General features: G+C 39.3%; 1 protein-coding gene across 1 annotated transcript in view; it reads right to left on the reverse strand.

Moving 5' to 3' along the window:
• Positions 1–19,382, reverse strand: part of lama4 (laminin, alpha 4) — a 73,164-nt gene that overhangs the window by 46,406 nt on the left and 7,376 nt on the right. The window contains exons 2-8 of the mRNA XM_007899643.2: positions 16,605–16,706; positions 7,849–7,976; positions 6,961–7,041; positions 4,646–4,860; positions 3,740–3,840; positions 2,661–2,841; positions 599–685 (exon numbers count right to left, since the gene is read on the reverse strand). Of these exons, the coding sequence (XP_007897834.2) occupies positions 599–685; positions 2,661–2,841; positions 3,740–3,840; positions 4,646–4,860; positions 6,961–7,041; positions 7,849–7,976; positions 16,605–16,706 (895 nt within the window). The remainder of the gene's footprint in view (positions 1–598; positions 686–2,660; positions 2,842–3,739; positions 3,841–4,645; positions 4,861–6,960; positions 7,042–7,848; positions 7,977–16,604; positions 16,707–19,382) is intronic.

Below are 19,382 nucleotides of genomic sequence, written 5' to 3' on the forward strand. Positions count from 1 at the left end.
AGGAAACCCAATCTGAGTGTGTCTGGATGAGTGAGCAGTTATCTGGAAGTTGAAGAATAAATTGCATGTTGTATGCCAACAATAAAACATGTCAATGGGATTAGTCAGTAGGACTGGTACTTTTTCATAAATATAGTACTGTAATAAACTTGACTTTTTGCAGAAACATCAGGGACAACTCTGATCACTTCTTTTCAAGCACTTCCGCTGAACCCATTAGACATTGCATTCAATTGTTCAAGTATTGACATGCTCTATTGTGTTACTAAACTCAACCACGGCTGTTCCATTTTTATCTTAAATCACTTATACATTATGAGACAGGCTCACTGGCAACATTATAGACATTGGCTACATTAAGTAAGTTTCCATATTCTGATTAGATTGTTGGGGACCGAATGAGGAGTGTGTGCTTTTCACAACCAGATTACTGTCTGGACTGCTAAATTACAATTCCAGCCACACCATCGAGTGCTGTCAAGATTATACAGTGAGTGTAATGTTTTATTTCTCGTTATAAAACACGGGGAAACACAGGGAAGGGTTCAATAGACCAAATGAGATAATCATCAAATGGCGAGATCAAGGAAGTACTTACTAACAACCGAGCAGTTGGTTGGGGCTTCTGTAGGCCCTGCCAAGCACTGTCCTGTCACACTGTCACAATGTCCTTCACATTGACATCCTGCAGAGGAAAATAATAATAATAATAATAATCCTTGCATTTGATATAGCGCTTTTCACGTCTTCTAGACATCTCAAAGCGCTTCACAGAATATGCTGTAAAGTGAATTGACTGTCGTGGATTGAAGTGACCAATTTATTATTGCTTTTTTTGTTGAGGGATTATTATCAGGGGTGTGGAGTAAGGAAACTTGCCCAAGGTTTCAGCCTGCCGGGAATCAAGCCCAGGTCTCTCACTTGCAAAGCGAGTGCTCTAACCACTGAGCTTCAGGGCTCCTACATAACAAGATGTTCTGTAACTTAACAAAACTATTTCTCTTAGATATAGAACTTGAAGGGAGGATCATTATTACAGCTGTGGTGTTACAACTTGTGGAGTCCTGTAGCTCAATGTTTAGAGCACTCCCCTTGCAAGTGAGAGACCTGGGTTCGATTCCCGGCAGGGCGATATGTTGGGCAAATTTCCTAACTTCACATGTCTCTGTTTACCTAGCAGTAAGTAGGAACCCGGTTGTTAGTCAATTGGCGGATTGCTTGTCCAGGGCTAATAATTCCTTAAAAAAAATAATAAATTGGTCACTTCAATCCACGACTGTTTGTAGGACACTGCTGTGTGCAATTGGCTGCCGAGTTTCGCCCACAATATATACAGTCAATTCACTTTTCTAGTTTATTCTATGAAGTGCTTTGAGACATCTCAAAGACAATTAAGACGCTATATCAAATCCAAGGATTATTAGCGTCTTAGAGCATTTAACAGCAGGATAGTTTGACTCCAAGCTGGAAAGAGAAGGGAGGTATCCGAAGGCAAGGTTAAAGGGGAAAGTGATTTGAAGATGGGCAAAGAGGGGGCAAGATGGAGGGATTGAGGCAGGGAGTTCCAGCGTTTCAGAGCATAGTGGCCTACAATCTTCTGACCTTGAGGTAAGAGTACTACCAACTGAACCAGGCTAACATCTATGAAGCTGATGCTGTGGCACAGCCAGGCACATTACTATGTCTTAACATTAGATTACTGTCAACAGAGCATCAGCCCACATCTGCTATGCCTTTGGCTGGTTTGATCCTTTGACTGAAAGTATACTTACTCTTAAGCTGCTTCTCTTGTTTTTCTTTTAAACTGTTTTCCCAGGATGAAACGTCAGTGTAACAGTTTCATTTCCTCCCATTTCCCAAGATTTAGTATTAAATCTTATTTAAAAAAACATTTTGACATGGCCTTTTGTTCTCTGCCCACTGTTAAAACTCTAGCTTTCCTGTTTATTGACGCAATATTACCAATATAAATTTCAGGCACGTACAGTGCAGCCTAAACAGACAGGAAATATCAGAAACAAAAACAAAATCTTACTAATCGCAAAACAACAATTGAGGTCTGTAATAATAATAATAAACCTTGCATTTGATATAGGGCTTTTCACGTCTTCTAGACATCTCATAGCGCTTCACAGAATACACTGTAAAGTGAATTAACTGTATATTTGTGGGCGAAACGCAGCAGACAATTGCACACAGCAGTGTCCAACAAACACTGGCAGCCACAGCACAGATGTAAGTTATAGCCTTCAAATCTAGCCCGGATGTGCTAAGACTAAATATAAGGAGCCAAGAAACTATGGAATTCAATTTACAGTATTCCTTGAAGTTGCTCTTAAAAGTTTAATGTATGTTAAGGTAGGTGTTGTATCTCTCTGAGTAGGTGGTCTGTTTCTCTCAAGGTTAAAGAGGTACATCTTGAGAAGGACCTTGCAAATGAGATTCTTTATGTTCTTTTTTTGTTTAATATTGCTTTCCCAGGGTAGGTCTGTCTCAAAGGACCAAAATCCGCATTGTCCTAGGCCAAACATTAACCTTTTGCCCAGAGGCTTGCTTGATCACTAAAGGTCATTTATCACCCAAGGAGAGCATGAATTCTTGGGCTCCAACTTCTATTTTTCTTTCCACTAAAGTTTTTCCCCCTCGCAAAATGAACTTACTCTGGCAGCCATTTGATCCGTAATTCCAGAATCCGTAGAGGCATCGTTCACAAAGCCTTCCTGTGGCTCCTGGTAGGCACCTACACTGTCCACTCAATGGGTCACAGTAATTACCCAGAGAAGCTTCAGTGCACTCACATTGAAGACAACCAGAACAACTGCTGTATCCATAGTATCCAACCTGCAAGGGAAACAATAAAAGGCAAACTAAATCAAAATAATGGTGCAAGCCACTAACTTTACCATTAAAACTAAACTGGCATTTTTAAATTAGTCTTACATTTTTGTGAGATATTTTCCAATTTTCTTCATCTATAAACTGCCGGATAGCTAACCACTTGATTTGCTGGGCAAAGGCATCAACGTTGGGTTCAATATCTTTAGTTACAGAGAGGCCAGAAATTTCACTAGTGTTTAACGCACCGCATAAACGACCAGGTAGTACCAATTTTCTGTGCAACATTTCCAGCCCCATAATATCATTCTTTTTTCTCTCTCTCTCTTCCAATTTTCTCCCATCTCTGTGTTTTTTCTTCAACAGGTGTACAGTTACAAACCTGCCAGTCACCATCTCGTTCCTTGTCTGTGGTGACAGCTGAGTTTGTGATGGCAACAAGCTTCCAAGCTTTTCTTTTCTTAAAAGGTTAAAATGCTCTCGAGCTCTGATTGGCACATAATGGCCTGCTTCACATTCCGCCTCCCTTGACCGCCAAGGTGGGACAGTCAGCCTATCTGCGCCTACTCTCTGGAACTCCATCCAGGAGTTCCTTTGGCTCCCTCACCTGCTTCAAGGTCCATTTCAAGACCTTTCTCTTTGACTGCACCTTCGGTCATTTTTCCTTTCCCCACCTCCACCCCCCCCAGGCACCCACTCCTTCCAAATCCTACCTCCAACTCGAGTGCAAACCCTCAACTGACTAGTGCTTTGGGATATCCTCCTGACATGAAAAAGGCCATATAAATACAATTTGTTGTTTGCTGTTGTTGACCTTAAATGGCAGTGCCTCCTCTTTCAAAGTCAATGTCAAATATTCTCTATTCCCACACCAATATGTCAAAAACATTCCTTGTCACCTCACCTCACAGTGGTCACATAAAGTTCCCGTAACTCCAGGCTTACAGCGACAGTGCCCAGACTGGTGATCACACTCGTCCGTCCCACATTTCTCACAGAGACAGTCTTTTAAAAAAAAAGAAAATTTTTAATCCAAAAAAAGTTTTACAATTTTTAATGAGTTGACCAAGTGCCTGGAACTGATGGCTCAGCCACCCAGTTGCAATGCAGCTTATTGGTGGACTGGTTCACATCTCACCTGTTCAAAATTGAACTATTACCAGGCATTTCAAAACTCTTATCTTTCATTAGAACTAAGGTAAAAGGTCCGAATCCCACAATAATTTAATTGGTGAAGCAAGTGATCTCACAGGAATTATTTGAGGACTGAGTTAATAGGTATAATCCCCAAAGATCCTCTTCTGCACAGCGTGTTGAGGGAAAGCTATGCAATTGTACTTAAAATTACATTTATCATTTGCGAAAGTGTTCTTCAGAACCAAAGTTCCACAGTCCAATTTGAGCTTATTGCTAGTCTTTGGATTTTCATAATGGTTATACTTCTGGATAGGCTCTAAGCTGTTTGATCTTAAGTCTAGATCAAGGCACTGTACTGTCTACTTCTTAGAATCAACATATCAATTTTAGGACAAATTAGACAAGAAGCAAAAGTAAATTAACGTGACTAACCAGGAATGTTGTGCACGTGTACTTAACTCAGATGTCACTAAGAAGCTTCATCTCTAAATAGATCGGTTCAATGTGGCGAAAATGTTAATGGGAATAAATCTATTTGTTTAAAAACAAGTTTTATTTTGCTGGACATCTTAATACAGCAGACTGCATCCTTTATATAAGACTATATTCAGGAGCCATGAAGTGGTATGTGTTAGTACAGCCACTGAACACTTGTTTAAATGGGTACACATACCTGTACAGTTTTTGGCAACAACGGCATCTCCAAAGTATCCTGGAGCACAGCGTTCACAGTGGATACCTGTTGTATTCCGCAGACAATTGTGACAATTGCCAGTTATTTCATCACAGTCATCAAAGATCAAGTTGGGATCAGAATTACCATTGCAGTTACACTTCTTGCAAAAGCTTCCTATTAGCAAGGGGTTTCCATAGTACCCAGGTGCACATCTGGAAGAAAGCATGAATGATTTTTTAAAATCTGATCAGGAGCTTTGTTGAATGTAAATTTGGGAGAAAAAGCTATTGAGGTAATTAAAACAAAAAATCCCTTCAGTGTCATTAAAGTGAGTATTAAAAAATTGAATATTTTCTCATTTTCTACCCAAAGCTAGAGTAAGGTTCTCCCCGGTTAGCCTCAGTAGTGATTTAACCCTGGTAAAGCCCTCTACACTCCCATGATAATGTGTCTTTTATTGGAAAACTTATGTGAAGAGCAAATATCCACACTGCAGGCCACAAACCAAATTGAAAACAGTTGAAAGAAGATGAGATAAAATCAGACCATAATATAATCAGATCACTTCAACAACAACAACAACAAAATTACATTTGTATAGCACCTTTCACATCGGGAGAATGTCCCAAGGCACTAGACAGACAGAGTTATGGACCCGAGCTGAGGGTGGGGAAGTGGGGAGGGCAGGGGGAGAAGCAGGGAGATCGAAAGCAGGGTTGAAGAGGAGGTCTTGAGATGTGGTGAGGGAGGGGGCGAGATGGAGGGACTGCGGGATGGAATTCGAGAGGGTGGGTGCAGAGTGGCAGAAGGCCCGCCTGCCAATAGTGGGGCCAGCAAGGCGGGGGCCGTGAAGCAGGCCGGGGCCCGCTGAACAGAGGTCAGAGAGGTAGGGGGAAGCAAGACTGTGGAGGGCTTTGAAGATGAGGACCAGGATCTTGAATTGTATCTTCTGTGTGATGGGAAGCCAGTGGAGTTGGGCAAGGATGGGGGTGATAGGGTCGCGGAGCCTGGTGCGGGAGAGGACATGGGGTGCAGAGTTCTGGATGATCTGCAACATGTGGAGGGAGGAGTTGGGGAGGCCGACAAGCAATGAGTTTTCATAGTCGAGCCTCAATGTAATGAAGGCGTGTATGAGGGTTTCGGCAGCCTGTGGGTTTCAAGCCTGAGCTTAAAAGCCTGCAAATTGGAAGAATTGAAGACTGACTGAGTTTCACAGTATTGTGTGGTCCAGGACCAGAACGTAAGAATAGGAGGAGTTTAGGGAAATTTGGATTTCAATAACCAGTGTCAATTTTGGGCAAACTGCATTATAGAGGTTTAACCCTTCATCCAGATTCTTCATTAAAAATGTGTTTGAAATGGATACACGTACCCTGTACAGGTATGTGTATCCATTTAAGCATGTTCAATGTAGTGATGAGACTGAGCATGTAGAATGGGATGGTTACATCTTTGAGGAACAGGAGAGGAAAATTCAGTGGAGCAACAATCTCACAGATAATACAATAGAGAAAGGTACATTGGGATGGAGAAGGAGAATAGGTTTAGAGGTAAAAAAGATTGATGTTACACCAGATTATAGAGATAATTTTAGGTTTCGTTTGTCATAACTGTAATGAAGGAGCAAATGGAGGACAATACAGTTTAAATAACTGGCTATTTTCCACAATCAAAATCAAGACATGTACCTGGACATCTGATAAGATACTCAGAAAGGTGACACATATTGTGGATGTATTCTCCACAGAGAATAGTGACGTGAGATCTCCAGTACAACAATGAGATATTTCAGGATAATCAAAGGATCTGCTATGGTGACATACAAGATATACACTGAAGTGACTGTAGTGAAATATTAGTTAGGGCTACTGAAACCACACACTAGAAATTTTATTATTTACAGCTAATTCTGTGCAATGAAGGAGAGAAAAAAAAAGTATCTAATTCTCCCTGTGAATTAGGGGAAACTGCATTATAAGGCTTAAACCTGCGTCCAGATTCTTCATTAAAATATTAATAATAATAAACACTGGAAAGTTTGACCTATTTATTTGATTAGCTATTCAGATCCACATTCTCCAGTCACTGTTAGAGCCTTATTGACTGGGTATTTGAACCAAAACAAATTTGTTGGATTAAAATATCATCTAGGTTATAACAGGATTCACTGTCCAGAGTCAGTGGTAGTGGTGCTATATCTCTACACAATCCAGTGCCATTGAGATTCAGTAAGTGCTGAAGCTCCCACACATATTAAACAGTTTAACAATTATGAGCAGTTTGAAATAGGAAGCAACAAGGAAAACCCTGACCTTTCACAGCTGGGCCCAGCATAATTTTCCTGGCAAATACAGCGTAATCTGTTGGCTTTCTTCATGCAGGAAATAGCAAAACTGGGCAAAGAAAGAAAACAGAAATTGTATACAATGATTTCCTGTTCACTGAATTTTTTAATGTGTTTTTTTCCCATTATAGCTATTTTCCACTTACAATAGTCAACATTCAGCTAGGTTTATTAATCTTATGTTGAACAGCTGTGTTTATCAACCTAGATATCCACATCAACTATTTTATTAAACTAAGTGGGTGAGGAGATAATTCTTCTGTGTCACGTTAAGCAAACAATGTGATAATATTCGCATTGAAATGACATTATTTAAATTTCAGAGGTACAATAAGCACTTCAAAAGTCAATTGTTTTCTGCAAAACAATCCCAAAGTAGCTCTGTAATACTTTTGGATCGTTTTGTGCCAATTTTGCTACAGATGGATGTACTTTAAAATTGAAACTCATCTTTTTGTGAACTGAATTTACTTAGCAACAGTATAAGTATAAAGGATAGCACATAAACGTGGTAGAATGAGACAAAGTTCATTCAGTGTTACCTTAGTACAGTTTGAGAAGACCATATGACCATTGTGTTTTTTCTTGCCCTAATACCAGATTGTTGAAACAAGAACCTATAAGTTCGTCTTCTAAATCTTTTGATCACCTCAGACATACCTCAACACATTTTTCAGGAGGATAGACGATAGGAAAAGTATCGTCCTAGCCACATCAACATTTATGTTTGACCATTTCATGATAAGCTTTAAGGTAACTCTCCTCAAACACTTTACTGTGTCCAATACTATATTCTGATACATCAAGCAAAAATGCAGTGTTATAGCATGATAGAAATGTCTTCCTCCCAACCTACTTGTTTGTGGGTAGCGTTAGAGGACAAGGACATGGTTGGCAAGAAACTAAATGATCTTCAATGACATCACCGATATATCCATCAAGACATCTTTCACATTGCTTCCCTGTTGTATTATCCTGACAATCCTGTAATACAAAGCAATGTATTATTTAGTTTCTATCATTTAAAAGGCAAAATATTGCAACTGAGTTCCAATTAGCAGTGAAATCTATTTCCCCCACTCCCCCCTTTCCAATATTTATTGTTTTCTTGACAAGCAATTTACTAATTCTTTATTACTTGCAGTGGGAAAAGAGACAGAATTTTTTAAAATCTTGGGTAATTTTCAACACAATGCTGTCCTGGGTAAATCATGCAATCTAGTTGTTGGTACAATGGTGAACAAACTATTCCTAAAACGGGGTGTTAACCTTTTTTTTTAATGGGTATAATGTTCTTTATCTCAAAATCTTGCCCGATTAATGACCCAAATAACGTGATATAATTCTTGTGTGCTTGTTTTAATTAAAACAAGATTCATAGTTCACTATCACGATCTTAAACTGGCAAGGTTTGCATCTGTCCACATCTCATCTATGGAATCGTGTTACTTTTAATTTTTTTTAATGATTTTTCTTGCAAGGGATCTTAACAGGGCATCTTAATCTCTGACTCATTTAACTTCTTGATTCAATCCTATGATTTATCATGTGCAGCACTTGAAGTTTGATATGTGATTTTACAGAGTGCACATAATCATCTGACTCAATTCCGAATGCCCCATAGGATAAAATAACATCTAGGATTCAAATATTAATCGCCGGAGAAACTGTAAGACTCTCCTAGTTATTTCAAATCATTGATTTATAAATAAAAAAGGAGTTACATTTTTCAGCAGCAGCCTTTAAAGTAGTCACAAACAAAGATCTGTTGCATTGCACAGTGACAGGATCTTCACAGACACTCTATTGAAATCAATGGGGTGTTGTTCAGCAAGTGGCCTTTGCTGTAATTTTTGCCCTTCTGCTAGCAATGCACTTCAGTATGCATGGAATTTCAGAAACCTCAGAATGTGATTAGGATGAAATGGCAGGCAGTTTACTTCTCTTGCACAGATTCATATAACAAGAATATCTAAATGGAAGATGATCGCCCTAAGCTCCAAAATGAGGACTACAAAAGCGATTTGACAGTGCAGAAGTTTTCTTCATGAAAGGGTGCTAGGTATGTGAAACAAGATGGTGGAATAAGGAACTAAAAAAAAGTATGAAATAGGAACAAGACAATTTATTAGATTATTAAGATTGTTATGCCAAAACAATCCTTTGGGTAATTGGATGGTAGGCTAGATGGATCAATGTTCTTCACCTGCCTGAAACTGTTGCTGTATTAATTGAAGTCTTGCAGGGTCCCCACCATCACCCACTGCCCACCATCCCGCCCCTGTCCACCGCTCCGCTCCTGCACTCCACCCCTCCTGAACCCATCTCGGGTCCAGAAACCCCTGACTGTCCAGCCTCCTGGGACGTCTTTATGACATGAAAGGCGCTATACAAGTATAATAATAAGTATAATTTGTTGTTTTGTTTCACTCTGTGCTTATATTAGATGTGAATTATGAAAATAGAAATGGGGCTAGGGGGACATGGCAGTACTATATGATCATTATAAGAGGTGGTTATCATTTGGACAAATAATTCAGTTTGGAACATGAGGAAACCATTCAGCCTGTGAAACAGCAGGTTTGGGGATGGACACTCCCGCCTCTGATATTTAGAGTAAATCTACACCCAGGGAGAATTTCAACCCATAAGTGAGAATAAATTAATTGAAGTAAGGCTGTTTTTCAAAATCAAAGCGAAGTACAAAAAGCTGGATTGTCTTTTGCAACATTATTTTTTGTTGCTATTTTGTTCTATGATCATTGAGCAGACTTACATAGAACCCCTTTGTGAATGCCCGGTTTGGAGCTCCAGTATCATTCTGAAGCAGTTCAAGGTCTGGAATTGTGCCTACAGTTACTCAAAAGACCCATTTTTGAGAAGGACTGGTCTGATGCAAATCAAACCCACATTCCTACAGGCTATCAATGTTGTAATAGAGATAGATTGGAAGCTAATGACTTTATTTCTGCTTAATTTCCTGCATTCTAAGCAGCACGAGGGAAATCAGTATTTGCAACCTAGTTGAAAACAACATTTTAAACAAACAACAGGATAAATCTGTAGTTTCTCTTCATTATGAAACACTATCTAAGGTTCATAATTTCAGTGCTTATGCAAACCTTTTCAGGTAAATGCTTCACTCTAAGCATTGGTTTAAAATTACCCTGGTTTAAAGTAATCCCAGATCAGGGTTGGAATTTTCTGTTCATTAATGGAGAATTATTTCCGAGCTTTGGTGAGCTACAAAGCAAAACAATTTGATAGTTTGCAAGTATGATTGCAATGCTGTTTCTTATATCACACTCAATTAAGTAAGTGAAAAAATAAACCAAATTGATTCCCTCAATGGAGCAATGGGTAACTGCACAGTATCATATGCCACATCTGGACAAGGATTGCTCTATACTGAGCCAACTAATTTCTCTTGGATAATACAGCAGTGGGAACTGACTGAATCACTGATCAGTGGAAATAGTCTTATTTTTGTATCAAAACCTCATGGTTTTGAAAACTTCTCCACATAACTATAATGTCTCAGTTTTGTTATCATTCCAGCAAATCTCTGCCTTACCCGTTCTATAATGTCAATGTAGAATGGATTTATTGCAGTAACGTTTCAACTAAAAAATTATGTCATATAAACAGATCTACAAAGTGTCGGCAGAGTTACCTAACCATCACTTAGTTAATCTTTGGATGCTTCATAAATGAAATGGGCTAGCACTGCCTATAATTCCTAAGAGCTGCTTTATTTTGAGACCAATATAAATTCCGAATCACGGTTAATTTAACTCCAGCGTGAAGTGCATGAACCATTGGGGCTACTAAACACGAGCAGAGTTTTAGACACAATGAATTATCCTTCTGAATTCAAGCCTTCCAGTGATTCGAGGGCATTGAAAAATCACCTGTTCCTCATTATTCTCTCTAAACCTACCTTCTTTAATCTTCTATACTAATAAAACGGCAGTGTCTGTGTGTATGTGTGTGTATCAGATTTCAATAACCAAGATCTATGTCAATCTCAATCGATGTAGAGACGATTTATACCTAATCATTGTAAAGGTCTTGCATCGAGGAATGACATGGGCATATTTGTTCTCGGGGATATCCTATTGTTGATGAGCTATGACCTAAACAAGCTCATCACTCATGTATGGCAGTTTTGCGCTGCAGTCACACCTAGTAGTTGCACCGACTCACAGTGGTGCCGTGGCATCATTTGTCACAGAGCATGCATTAAGCACGCACTCAGATGAAGTCTGGTGGCGATGAGATGGAAGTTGCCTCAAGCGACGTAGATGGCCGCCATTCGGCTACTTTTTCTCTGCTCTTGGATGGCCCCAGGCTGTCAGACTTGAGCCGGTAGTGGGTGATGTTTGGCTCAGTAAGGTCACGGGGCTTCCTCCATGGCCTAGGGGCGACCAGCCTGGGACGGTGAAGCCTGGGGCTCAAGTTGGGGCTTCACCTGGGGCTGCAGTCTAGCCCCTCCCCTTTGGAGTTTAGCCCCTCCCCCTCTCTCTTCCCTTATGTATATCATTTTATATAATTATAATCTATCAATATTAATGAAGACAACGTCTGTCTGTGTGTCAATCTACATTCCATATTGGATCCTTTGGTCATTATTTGATCATTATTTGGTTCCAAGCGAAGCTGCAACAGGTGGGTCCAGCTGGTATGTTATAAATCCGGATACCTCATCTACTCAAACATACTTCACACGATGAACATCATTTTATCTTGTCAAGCGAGTAATTTTGAATAGTTTTCTATTGTCCTATCAGCCTTCAAAGGACTACAGGACAACATTTCCAATCAATTAATGCATTGTTCCACACAAATGCGATGCTTTGTCAAGATAGAGTTGCCTTTTGAGACTGTCTGCAGCAAATGTATATCCTTTAAATAAGCCAAAATCTCAATAGGAGAACCTTATCTTGTAATGACAAATACAAAAGTATGTGTGCTTTATTTCTCTCATGACAGGAAAATGTCATCTAACACATAGTATGTACACAGCTGAGCTGATTCGGCACAGAAGTAGGGTGTAGAACAGAACACATGTGTGCACATCACCAGGAGAAAGCAGATGTGTGCATGAAGACCAATGACAAGAGAATTCTAAACTCTCAGGAATCAGTTCTGCAAAGGCTTTCGCAGCATATTCTATATGTAGATTATTGAAAGAGCTGATAGGAATAAATATGGGCAAACAATTTTCTAATTCTGAGGCTATCCCCATGAAAATTCATATAACATTTATAGGGTAACTTTAGAGTTTTAATTGAACATTTTGTATAAACAGTAATAGAAGAGTTTTTTCCTCCTCTGTTAATTTTCACATTCTAACTTTCTCCCCTCCTCCTTCAATGAAAGTGTTTTACAATACAATTTTACATTATGTAGCACCATTCATGCCAACATCTTTCAAAGTGTTGGACATTCCAAGGTTTGCACCCATACTGGGGTGGGAGCCAAGGGGGTGGGGGTGGGAGGGAGGAAAGATGGTGGAAAGCCCAGTCAAAGAGGAAGGTCTTGAGGTGGACCTTGAAGGGGGGAGGGAAGAGGTGAGTCAAAGGGACTCCGTGATGGAGTTTCAAAGTCATTGGGCCACTAAAAATGATAACACAAGCATTAGGGAGCATTAGGCGAGAGCCCAACAGGCCGGTGCCCTCTGAGCAGAGGGAATGGTTGGGTTGTTGGAGTTCTGAGGAATGCCACACATGACAGGTGCAGGAGTAGGAGGAGAAACAGTTGGCAGATACAAAATGGAGATGTTGGGATAAGTAAAAATGAAACCAGGCAAGTCCAGAACCATGAAGTTGGAGCTGAAAGGTGAGGTGGTGGAGAATGATAGCGGATCAACAATGTCGAAGACGGCAGATCAAGAAGAATGAGGAGGCCAAGAGAGCCCTGGTCAGAGATGGAGTGAATATCATCGGTGACTTTGAGCAGGGCAGCCTTGGCACTGTGGGCAAGGCGGAAACTGAATTGGAGGGGTTCATGCAGAAACAAAAGAGCGAAACTGGTAATCAGTGTTCCTGTGGAAACCTTTACAATGTGTGTTTACAATGAGGTTATTCCAGCTTGTGGAGGGGCGCTGGGGGTGGCAGAGGGGCTTGAAGGGCTTTCTCTCCTTGGACCCACAAGGAATTTAACATTGGGTCTTTAGCAGATTCACTAAACAGGGAATGAAAAAGATCAAAATGGGCAGACAGTTATGCAGAAGCAAGACAGAAACACTGAGGTGAAAGGTATGGACTGGAGAGCACCATAGGAAACACAAAAAAGCAAACAAACTGAAAAAAAGGAAAAATCAACATTCAGACTGTGGAGCCTTGAGGACATCCCAGGAGGTGAGAGTAAATGTTTTAAATGTATCACAGCCAGAATTCAATTCTAATGCTGTCATTAACTGTTTACACGTATGTGAAATATAGTCATAGCTGCTATATAGGAATCAGGTTAGTTACAAGATTTACTCATTTGTTGCATCAATGAGGGGAATTGCCATGAAGTATAACAGTAGTGTTTCCAGTGAGCATAACATAATGTCTGCAATAAAATGCTCGCGACAGGATTGACCATGAAGAGAATGTGGTTCTGCTCTCAGGACCTCCTAAATCATCACTTGTGTTTATTGTCAAGGGGCCACTATCCTCCAGATATGAACATGAGAACAGCTCTAATCGGTGCAATTCTCCTGATGGCAGAAGTATAACTCTCCTTTTAGTTGCACAAAAAGTATTTTGTGGAACTAAAAGCAAATTAGCAAATGCATCGTAAATACAGGATTTGTTTATTACATGATTGATTGCCAGGAATTTGAGTAAAGTTAAGCAATGTGACTTTAAAAAGTTTTCCCTGTCTGTCTTTAAGCTCTCAACTGGTACCGAAAAGGTAAAATGCTTTGGAACCACTAAGTCTAAAATTATAAATAATCATTTTATATATAAGTTAGATCTGTGCACTTAAGTAATAAATTTAACTAAGGAATATAGTAAGAATAGGCTTAATAGAAAAGGAGAAAACAAAAATAAGTGTAATATATAGTTCTTAAAACATTTTATTTCATTTTAAATTAGTATATTTTAGTAAGTAGGTAAATGTGGAAGAGGGAAGTGGGGGTTTAATTCCTGAGACGAGGGGAGGCAGGCCTTGCGGAGAGAATAGAGGAATCAGGGTGGCTGCTCTGGGACAATCTTCAACGAGTACTTAAATGAGCCCGGTGGAGTATGTCCAGGCTGGAACTGAGGGAGGTAATGGAAGCGTCCAGGAGGGAGAGAAGGCATAGAGGGCAGTAAGAGAGGTGAACTGAGTAACTAAGGGTGAGAGTCGAATTGGGGGATTAGGGAGAGGACTGCTCAGATCAGGGAAGGCAGGCAAAATGAGCAAGCAGAGACCAGGCGCGAAGGGATCAGCTGGGCATGGTCAGCCTGCAGGAATAAAGGAGACTAGAGGAGATAGTGTAGAGGGGAGAGAGAGGAGATGGCACTAGTAGCTTTATTTATTAAGTTAGACAAGAGCCCAATCAAATAAATAATTTAGAGAGGGTTCGAAAGAGAGAGAAAAAAGGAGGTGAGAGAGGCTGTAAGGGAAGGGGGGAGATTGCGGAAAAACGATAATAAAATCAATACTTAGCCTGGAGGTTTTGAGATCTTAAGAACTGAGACCTTGATCACTCATCCTTATTAAACACCAAGTCAGGGAGAGATGAAATCTTGTAAATAGTCTAACAGTGAATGCCTGAAAAGGCCAAGTGTTGCTGCCTATGGCAGCGAGAACACAGACCATATGCCTGCTGAAAGCAGCACATTGCTAAATAAACAACAGGCATGTTTAACAATGTAAAAGTTCAGCAGTCAGGTCAAACAAAGTATCAGGCCCACCCAAACTCAGGGCCTCAGTAAAGCTTGATTGTAGTCACTGGCTCTGATTCACTCTCAAATTAGCAGATGTCTTTGTTCTTATTTAAAATGTTAGAGCCAGGCCAAGGGCCTATCTGTTTTGACACATTCTGGCTTTGGGTTTGACAGTTGGAAAATTGACTTAACATGAAAATGTGAACCGAGACCCTCATAGCTTAACTTTATTAAACAATAAGTCAGGGATGGATGAGATCTTGTTTTACAAGCAGTCAGACCTTAAATCAAAATCTGAAACAAACATTGCCATTTGATTAAAACGCACTGGTAAAAAGAATCCGATTGTAAAAGACCGGGGCTTTTACAGGGCTTTTTAAAATGGACAATTTTTTTAAAAAATGGACTGATGGGTATTCAGGAGGGATGAGATCAGATGAGCTGAAGAGCCTTCTTCATCCAAACCAATCTTGTGAACCTGTGAATCTATCTGATGTTACTGTCAACTGATTTTGTCCAGTTTTTCAAGTCACCCATTACCACAGAAAGTATGAATTAAAAAAGCAAGAGCTGATGAAAGGTCTAGGGCTGATTGGCTAGGCTTAATGCCAATGTAGAAAGGATGACATTTTTTGATCAGTAGGTATCTGACATATGTGGAAACCCATCATCTCTCTAAGCAAAACTGATGAGGGTTCCACATACAGTGGAGCACTGTTATAACATGGTGTTTGGGAATCTATAAAATCTATATAGTACGGGATGATTTGGTTGCTCATGCACATGGCCAGCTGATTTATTTCCTATTCTTCACAGATTATGCGCTAAAAATCAAATATGGCCAATATCCAAGTGATCAGATCACTGTCAACATCATTACTATTTGCTGTGCATAATTAAAGTAGGAAGTGATATTGTCGGCAGCCTGAAGTCCTGGAAGTTAGCCATTGTTGGTTTAACATGGGAAGCTAAAATAGCTAACATCTGAGTTATTATGTCGCTGACAACGTCACCTCCTGCTTTGCACATCAGTTGTAAGTCTGGAAGTGACATCAAATTCTATCTAATTATCCAGAAGTTAGCCATTTTAGTATGAAATGTCAGCCAGGGTATGGGAAGTGAATGGGCTGGGTACTTGCATAAACATTGACAAGAGTCCACATTACAACCACATTACTAACAAATTTACATGATAGTGAAATACATTATAACATAGCTGCATTGTATGTATGGTTTCAATTTGACTGGCATGGAGTTTGCATCTTCTTCCTGGAAGAACTCATCCCTTTTACTTAATCTTGGAGAGTTTAGATATGGGCTGGCAATTGAAGTACTCCTGGAGTTTAACTGGAGATTGTCATTGCAATAACTGACAAGCTCCCGCTGCTCGTTCATCAGGAACAATGTCAAGAGGATTGGATGCCTAAGTCATATGTAATTTGTATCCTAGTCAGGGAGAGCCATTCAATGATATAATACATTATGATTAAAATCGTATTTAACAACATCAGAGGCACAGAATTGCTTACTCTTTACCATTGTCTTAAAATTAAAGCACATTTAGAATTTTAGGAATTGAATCTTCATCTGAAAGCTGGGTTTTTCAGATCTTTTTAAACCAGCGGAAAATCAACTCCCAAATTTCCCAAATTCTGCAAGATCTTAAATATTAAAACAAAGTTTTTAAGGCTAACATCATGATAAACGTCAGTCCTCAGGAGGAGATAATGGGAGAGTTACTCACAATGCAATCTCCTGAACCATCAAGGCAATTGTCTGAATATCCATGACATTCACAAGGCAAACACGATCCATAATCTGTGCTGAACCAGCCTGCGTCACATTTCTGAAAAAANGCAGAATTCTGAAAAGTCACCAAAAATAAAGCAGAAATAGCAAAAAAAATCTAAATATTATTCACTCTCAGCATATTTCTTCACATCTTACCAAATTTAAGTTTACTAGATAAGAAGAGATGTTTGGATGAAGAATATTAAACTGCATTGTACTAATTTCATCTAGCTTTACAATACAATACAAATTTACATTTATATAGCACCTCTCAGATTGGGAATCTGTGCAAGAACAATCAAAGTTGGCCCTAGTTTAAAAAATATAATAACAAACTTTGGATGTTTACACTCCAACTGTTCCAGAAGGTCACAGTAAATATAATAATATAGTTTATATCAAGCATGGGTTGGTAGAAGCATAAGGAACCCTAAAATAAGTATCTTGTACAAATTGTGATATTTCCTACTTGATTCTTGATAATCCTAATTCAGTGGGTAGTTTGCCCTGTACTGGCAAGCAGCTAATAGTTTATCAGTGCTTGGCAACTGGCAAAGTACATAGTTTTAGCTGGTTAAAGTTGGCGAACAGTAAAGGTTGAATTATCTGCTTTTATGCTGTGAATATTCTATTATTTTATGATATTCTTAATTGTACGAGTATCCTAACACACTTTTTCCTAATGTTTTGGTATCTGAAAACATACAGCAAATCTATGCTGGCAAAGGAGAACTGCTTTTGTGTGATTCCAGGTGGCTGCAACTTGAGATCCTTAAGTACAGAAACAATGTGTGTGTCTGTGACCCTGTCTGTGTGTGTCAGGCATCCAGCTGACCAAAGCCAAAACAGGCTGAGTTCACATGGGGAAGACACCCTTTTAAAAATGTATGACATTTATCAACATTGTTCACATATCATGCATGCCTGAACGTCTCTGCATTTGCAGTCTTCCTGGACACAGAAACAATGTTCCTTTGAAATGATGACCAATGATGACATTTGGTGGAACCTTCATTAGAAGGTGCTCCAGACTTCAGATACTGTACTTGGTTGTCACCAATGTAACAAAGTCCTGAATACATGGTAAGAATGTCCAGTGTCCCCAGTATTATTGGGATGTATAACAGGGTGACCAAAGTCATGATATTATTTAAAAAAACACAAATATCATCATTTCTTTAAGACATAGAAGTAATGTAATTGTAATGGTATCACAACTTTTTGGTCACCCTATATATGAACCTTTATCAACTAGTAAACAGCTAAGCCACTCTTCAGATGTGGGTACAACTGAAGAGCACCAAATTTCAACATGGAGCAGAAGAACTGTGGTCACTTTTATCCATATTTACCACAAAGACTCTTTTGCTCTTCCACCACTTTGCTTCACGTGAACCTGGTGAGCACTAGCTGGTTCTGTGAGGTAAAGAGCTACAGATATGCTCCATATTTTTACTGAGGAGGATTGGAAACGTATTTGGATAATTGTAACCAATACTTGCACTTACAACAAACGAAGAGGGGACAATTAACAATCTGGGAACAGAATTAGATGAAGTTTACAGCAATGAAGACCATTTATCCCATTGTGTGTGTGTTTATTGTAACTGGGCATCTAGTACATGGAGTATTATTGAAAGGTAATCGTGCTAGTCACCTATGTAGGAAACATTGTGAGGGACCTGCAAGAGCTTGGATTTTTTCAATATCTTTTGGATTTATTCACAGATCCAGGGTTGTACATTATGATACTGAACAAGATTAAGTCTGCGAAAGATAGCTTTGATCCTCCTAATATTTTAATTCCTCTTGGCAATTTCAGCAGAAATCCTTTTAGATACAAACATGGACCAATTTATTGACTCATAATGCATCCCAGTCAAGTTGGACCAGGATGCTCTGATAACATGGTCAGCTCTGGAAACAGTACAATCAAAACTAATCTCACTGCTTAATTCAGATTACACCCCGATTTCCAGGGTTCCTGGAAATAGTACATCCCCTGTTCAGCATGTACTATAGGCATGAGGGACCTTAGCATGAGATGTTGCAGGGACCAGCATAACAATGTGTACGTATACAGCATCTTTCACATAAGGAAAATATCCTAAATTGCTTCAGAGATAAGTAGGAGCTTGCTGTTGTGAAATGTGGTGGGTAGGAGGAAGGTGATTGAAGATGCAGTCAAGGAAGTAGATTTTTAGAGGGGTTCTGAAAGCAGAGAAGGCATCAGGGAACAAGGTGGAGAAATTTAGGGAAATTGTTCCAGAAAGTAGATAGTCTAGGGCTTCATCAGTGTTAAATATTGTAAATATTGTCAGATGCAACTTAAAAGTAAAGTATTCAAGTCACAACTACTTTTACTCTTGAAAACAAGATAGCATAAATACAAGATAACTAGTAGCAGATGTAATAGAGAGTTTACAAGGAACTTCAGCAATAACCCTTCAACTGTAGAAACTAATTGGGCTTCTATAGGACTGAAAATCCAGTTTCTATCCTTATGTATTTCAAGTTGCATGCTTGAGTTGAACTACTGTACTATGTGACCTTTAGACCCAGTTAGTTTGTTTCATTGTTTTTAACCAGGACAAACTGTGATTTTTCTTAAAGCAAGATGAAATAAGTGCCACTGTTAGGTGAAGAATGTAAAATAGTTTAATATTTTACATTCTTCACCTAACAGTGATCAGTAGAAATATTACATCTCAGTGCTTGTGATCCAATGGAC

Source organism: Callorhinchus milii, unplaced genomic scaffold (assembly GCF_018977255.1).
Source record: "Callorhinchus milii isolate IMCB2004 unplaced genomic scaffold, IMCB_Cmil_1.0 Scaffold3, whole genome shotgun sequence".
Lineage (NCBI taxonomy): Eukaryota > Metazoa > Chordata > Chondrichthyes > Chimaeriformes > Callorhinchidae > Callorhinchus > Callorhinchus milii.